At 35.7% G+C, this 3,324-nt stretch overlaps 1 protein-coding gene across 1 annotated transcript in view; it reads right to left on the reverse strand.

Moving 5' to 3' along the window:
• Positions 1-1,664: 1,664 nt before the first annotated feature.
• Positions 1,665-3,324, reverse strand: part of SERPINI2 (serpin peptidase inhibitor, clade I (pancpin), member 2) — a 33,777-nt gene continuing 32,117 nt past the window's right edge. The window contains exon 9 of the mRNA XM_005886540.2: positions 1,665-1,741. Coding sequence (XP_005886602.1) covers positions 1,665-1,741 — 77 coding nt within the window. The remainder of the gene's footprint in view (positions 1,742-3,324) is intronic.

The following is a 3,324-nucleotide window of genomic DNA, read 5'->3' on the forward strand; positions in this document are numbered from 1 at the left end:
CATGTCAGTTTTGTTCACTGGTTTATCCCCGTGTCTAGAACAGTGCCTGGAACACAGTTATACTGTGTGGAAGGAAGGAAGGAAGCCCCAGAGCAGACTGACTTGTAACATGTGGAAGAAGATCCTAAGAATGCAGGCAATCCCAGGAAAACAGGAATCTGGAACAGACCTGAATAAAACTACTATACTCTTAACTGAGCTGATTATTCTCTACTCCCTGAATGAAGGAAGCATATTTTTAAACCAATTCCCTGATAAGGAACAAATTTATGCTATGTCATTAACATATAGATTAGCATTTAAAGTGTTATACCTAAGTAAGCTCAAATTGACAGTACAGGAAAATGAACATGGCTTTTAATGTTATGGTTTTAAGCAATCACAATTCTAAAATGGTCTTCATAATATCTTGAATATTGCTCTAGGTTTCGCTGTAGATGAACACCTAGACTTAGAGGACTAGACAGCACAACGTTTCAGAGGGGGACCTGAATACACTGAAGGATTTTAGTAGAAGGAATTATAACTCAGTGATTATGGTCACAGGCTTCCAGCTCAGATAGTCTTGGGTTCATACTTTGAAATATGGTAATGACCACCATGTCTATTTGCTATATAATCTTGACTGATTTATATAACATCTTAGAGTCTCAGTTTCTTCATCAGAAAGATGGGTAATAGTATCTCATCAGATTTTTAGTACAGTTAACATAATGTAAAGTGTTTACTTTAGTGCCTGATATATCATTAGGGCTCAACAATGGGTAGCCATTATCATGAAGATCTCTGCCAAGAATTGCAAAAAGGCACTTGACATCATTAACATGCAAATGGAAAAACTGTGAGACATGTTATATCAAGTCATTGGAATGTTGTATTACTTTAGATATTTCTATCTGACAGTTCAAGGTATTCAGAGGAAGGATTCTGCATTTCATCTTTATAGATGACAATCTTCACTCTAACACGTTCTTAGCTAAGTGTTGTAAAATCTTGGAAGGCCAGCCTCCTGAATCACACTAATTTAACTGACACTTTCATGTACATGAAAGCTTTATAAAGTTCTCATTTCTACTTTCTAGACATATTTAAAGCATAAGTCAGAATAAAAAAAATGTGATATGTCCTAAGAGGTATTAAAACAATGTAAATATTATATGCAACACACAGAATAAGATTAGCAAAAAACTCAATCTGCTATCATAGATAGCGGATCTCTGCATTTTAAGTAGCACCCTAGAGAGGCGCACACAACACCCACTCTATCTGAACCTTAGTTCCCCATGATCTGGGTAGTGCTGTTTGTTATACCTGGGAGTCAACTATCTTTAAGCAATATAGAGACTTTGATATCTATGACAGAAATTTGATATCTAAAATATCTTAGATAGGATTGTACTAACATATAAATAGTAATATTAATGCAAGTTCACTGCTTTTGATTCAAATAGACTACATAAAACATACAAAAAGAATAGAAACATTGAATAAATCTTTATATACTGCTAATTTCGTTTATTCATTAATATAGGTCTATATTAATACAGATTAACACAGGCACAGTTTAAAACAGAAAAAGATATACAGAATATATTTGCAAGATGATGATATTTTGACAATCAATTCTCTTTTCTAGTAACCACCTTAATCTCTGTGCATTTCATTCACAGCGAATCTAAATCCCTTCCCTTCACATTTTGAGTGTCAGGATTTGTCACTCGTCCCATAAACAAAAAGGAACCTAGGAAAGGAAAAAAAAACTTTAAAAATTTTTGGATAAACAAATATTGGTAATAACAAGTTTTTCTTAATATTTTAACAAATCATTTAGCCTTTGTTCTCTATAAGATAAATAAGCAATGTCTAATAGCAAAGCCCTCTTCTTTGTCTAAAACACATAATTATATCATCATTAATAATTTTATGGAAATTTATAAAGTAAATTAACACCCATGACAGCTTGACATGAAAAATACATGAATCCTGTTTTTCATACAGGAAAGCAAAAATGAAATGACCGAAAGGTGTTCTTCTAAATATAGACACTCAGTCAGGCAAACACAGCATAATAAAATAGTGATGAGCATGGTTGAGTTTTAAATTTGAGGCATTAGCACTTATCTTCTTATGCATGTAACATAAGCCCTTAGGTTTAAAAGTACAGCTTCTCAGATCTTCAGCTCTGAATCACAGCTCACTGCTAAAGACAATATTTTTATATCTCTAGTGCTTTCAAAACCTCATGGAGGTGACATGGTATACAGCATAAATGCAAACACCTATTTCCAGCCATCCTGTGTTTGCAAGTGAAAAAGAACTAAAAACTGGAGGACAAAACTGAAACAAATGATGTGCCAAAATCCATTCACCTTTCTTTTCTACTAGGGTAAGGCAAATGGTGTGAATGGATCCATGTCAATTGTTGCTTTACGTTCCTTATAGTCATCCTATATAATAATAGACAAACATAGTAATTGACCATACCTTCGCTACGCCTCCCATTGGCTAATCAATGCGATATGCAAATTAACTGCCAACAAAGATGGCGGCTAATTTGCATACTGCAGGCAGGGCCGAACAGCGCCAGCTGCCAGCACACTGCCATCCAGGGCAGGCCGGCCCCAGAAGCCCCAGAAGCTGGCCTGCCTTGCCACAGGGGACCCAGAAGCCCCAGAAGCCAGCCTGTCTTGCTGCCCGGGACCTCAACCGGTCCCCAGCTGCAAGGTGGGCCAGCCCCAGAAGCCCCAGAAGCTGCCTGATACGGTAGTAACTCTATAAGTAAGCACTCTGAAAGTCAGTGGCATAAATGCACCAATTAAAAGACAGATTATGAGGGTGAATCAAAAACAAAACCCACTTTAAATATAAAGACACATATAGATTAAAAGTAAATGAATTAAGCTGCAGCCTGTTTTGCTCAGTGGATAGAGCATTAGCCCGTGGACTGAAGGGTCCCAGGTTCGATTCCAGTCAAGGGCATGTACCTCAGTTGCTGGCTTGATCCCCAGTCCCTATCAAAGCATGTGCAGGAGGCAACCAATCAATGTGTCTCTCCCTTTCCCTTCACTCTCTCTAAAATTCAATGGAAAAATATCCTTGGGTGAAGATGAACAAAAACAAAGTAAATGGATTAAGTAACATTAAAGAGATTATAAGAAAAATATATTCCAAATTTTGTTAGTTGTATAATGGTTATGTTTAAATTATTAACACCTAAGAAATTGGGTGAAGGGTACATATAATATGCTGTAGTATTTTATAGTTTTTTTTACATGTATGAGATTATTTCAAATTAAAATATTAAAAAATTAAAAATTAATAAAA

This window comes from Myotis brandtii, unplaced genomic scaffold (assembly GCF_000412655.1).
Source record: "Myotis brandtii unplaced genomic scaffold, ASM41265v1 scaffold99, whole genome shotgun sequence".
In the NCBI taxonomy this organism is placed as follows: Eukaryota; Metazoa; Chordata; class Mammalia; order Chiroptera; family Vespertilionidae; genus Myotis; species Myotis brandtii.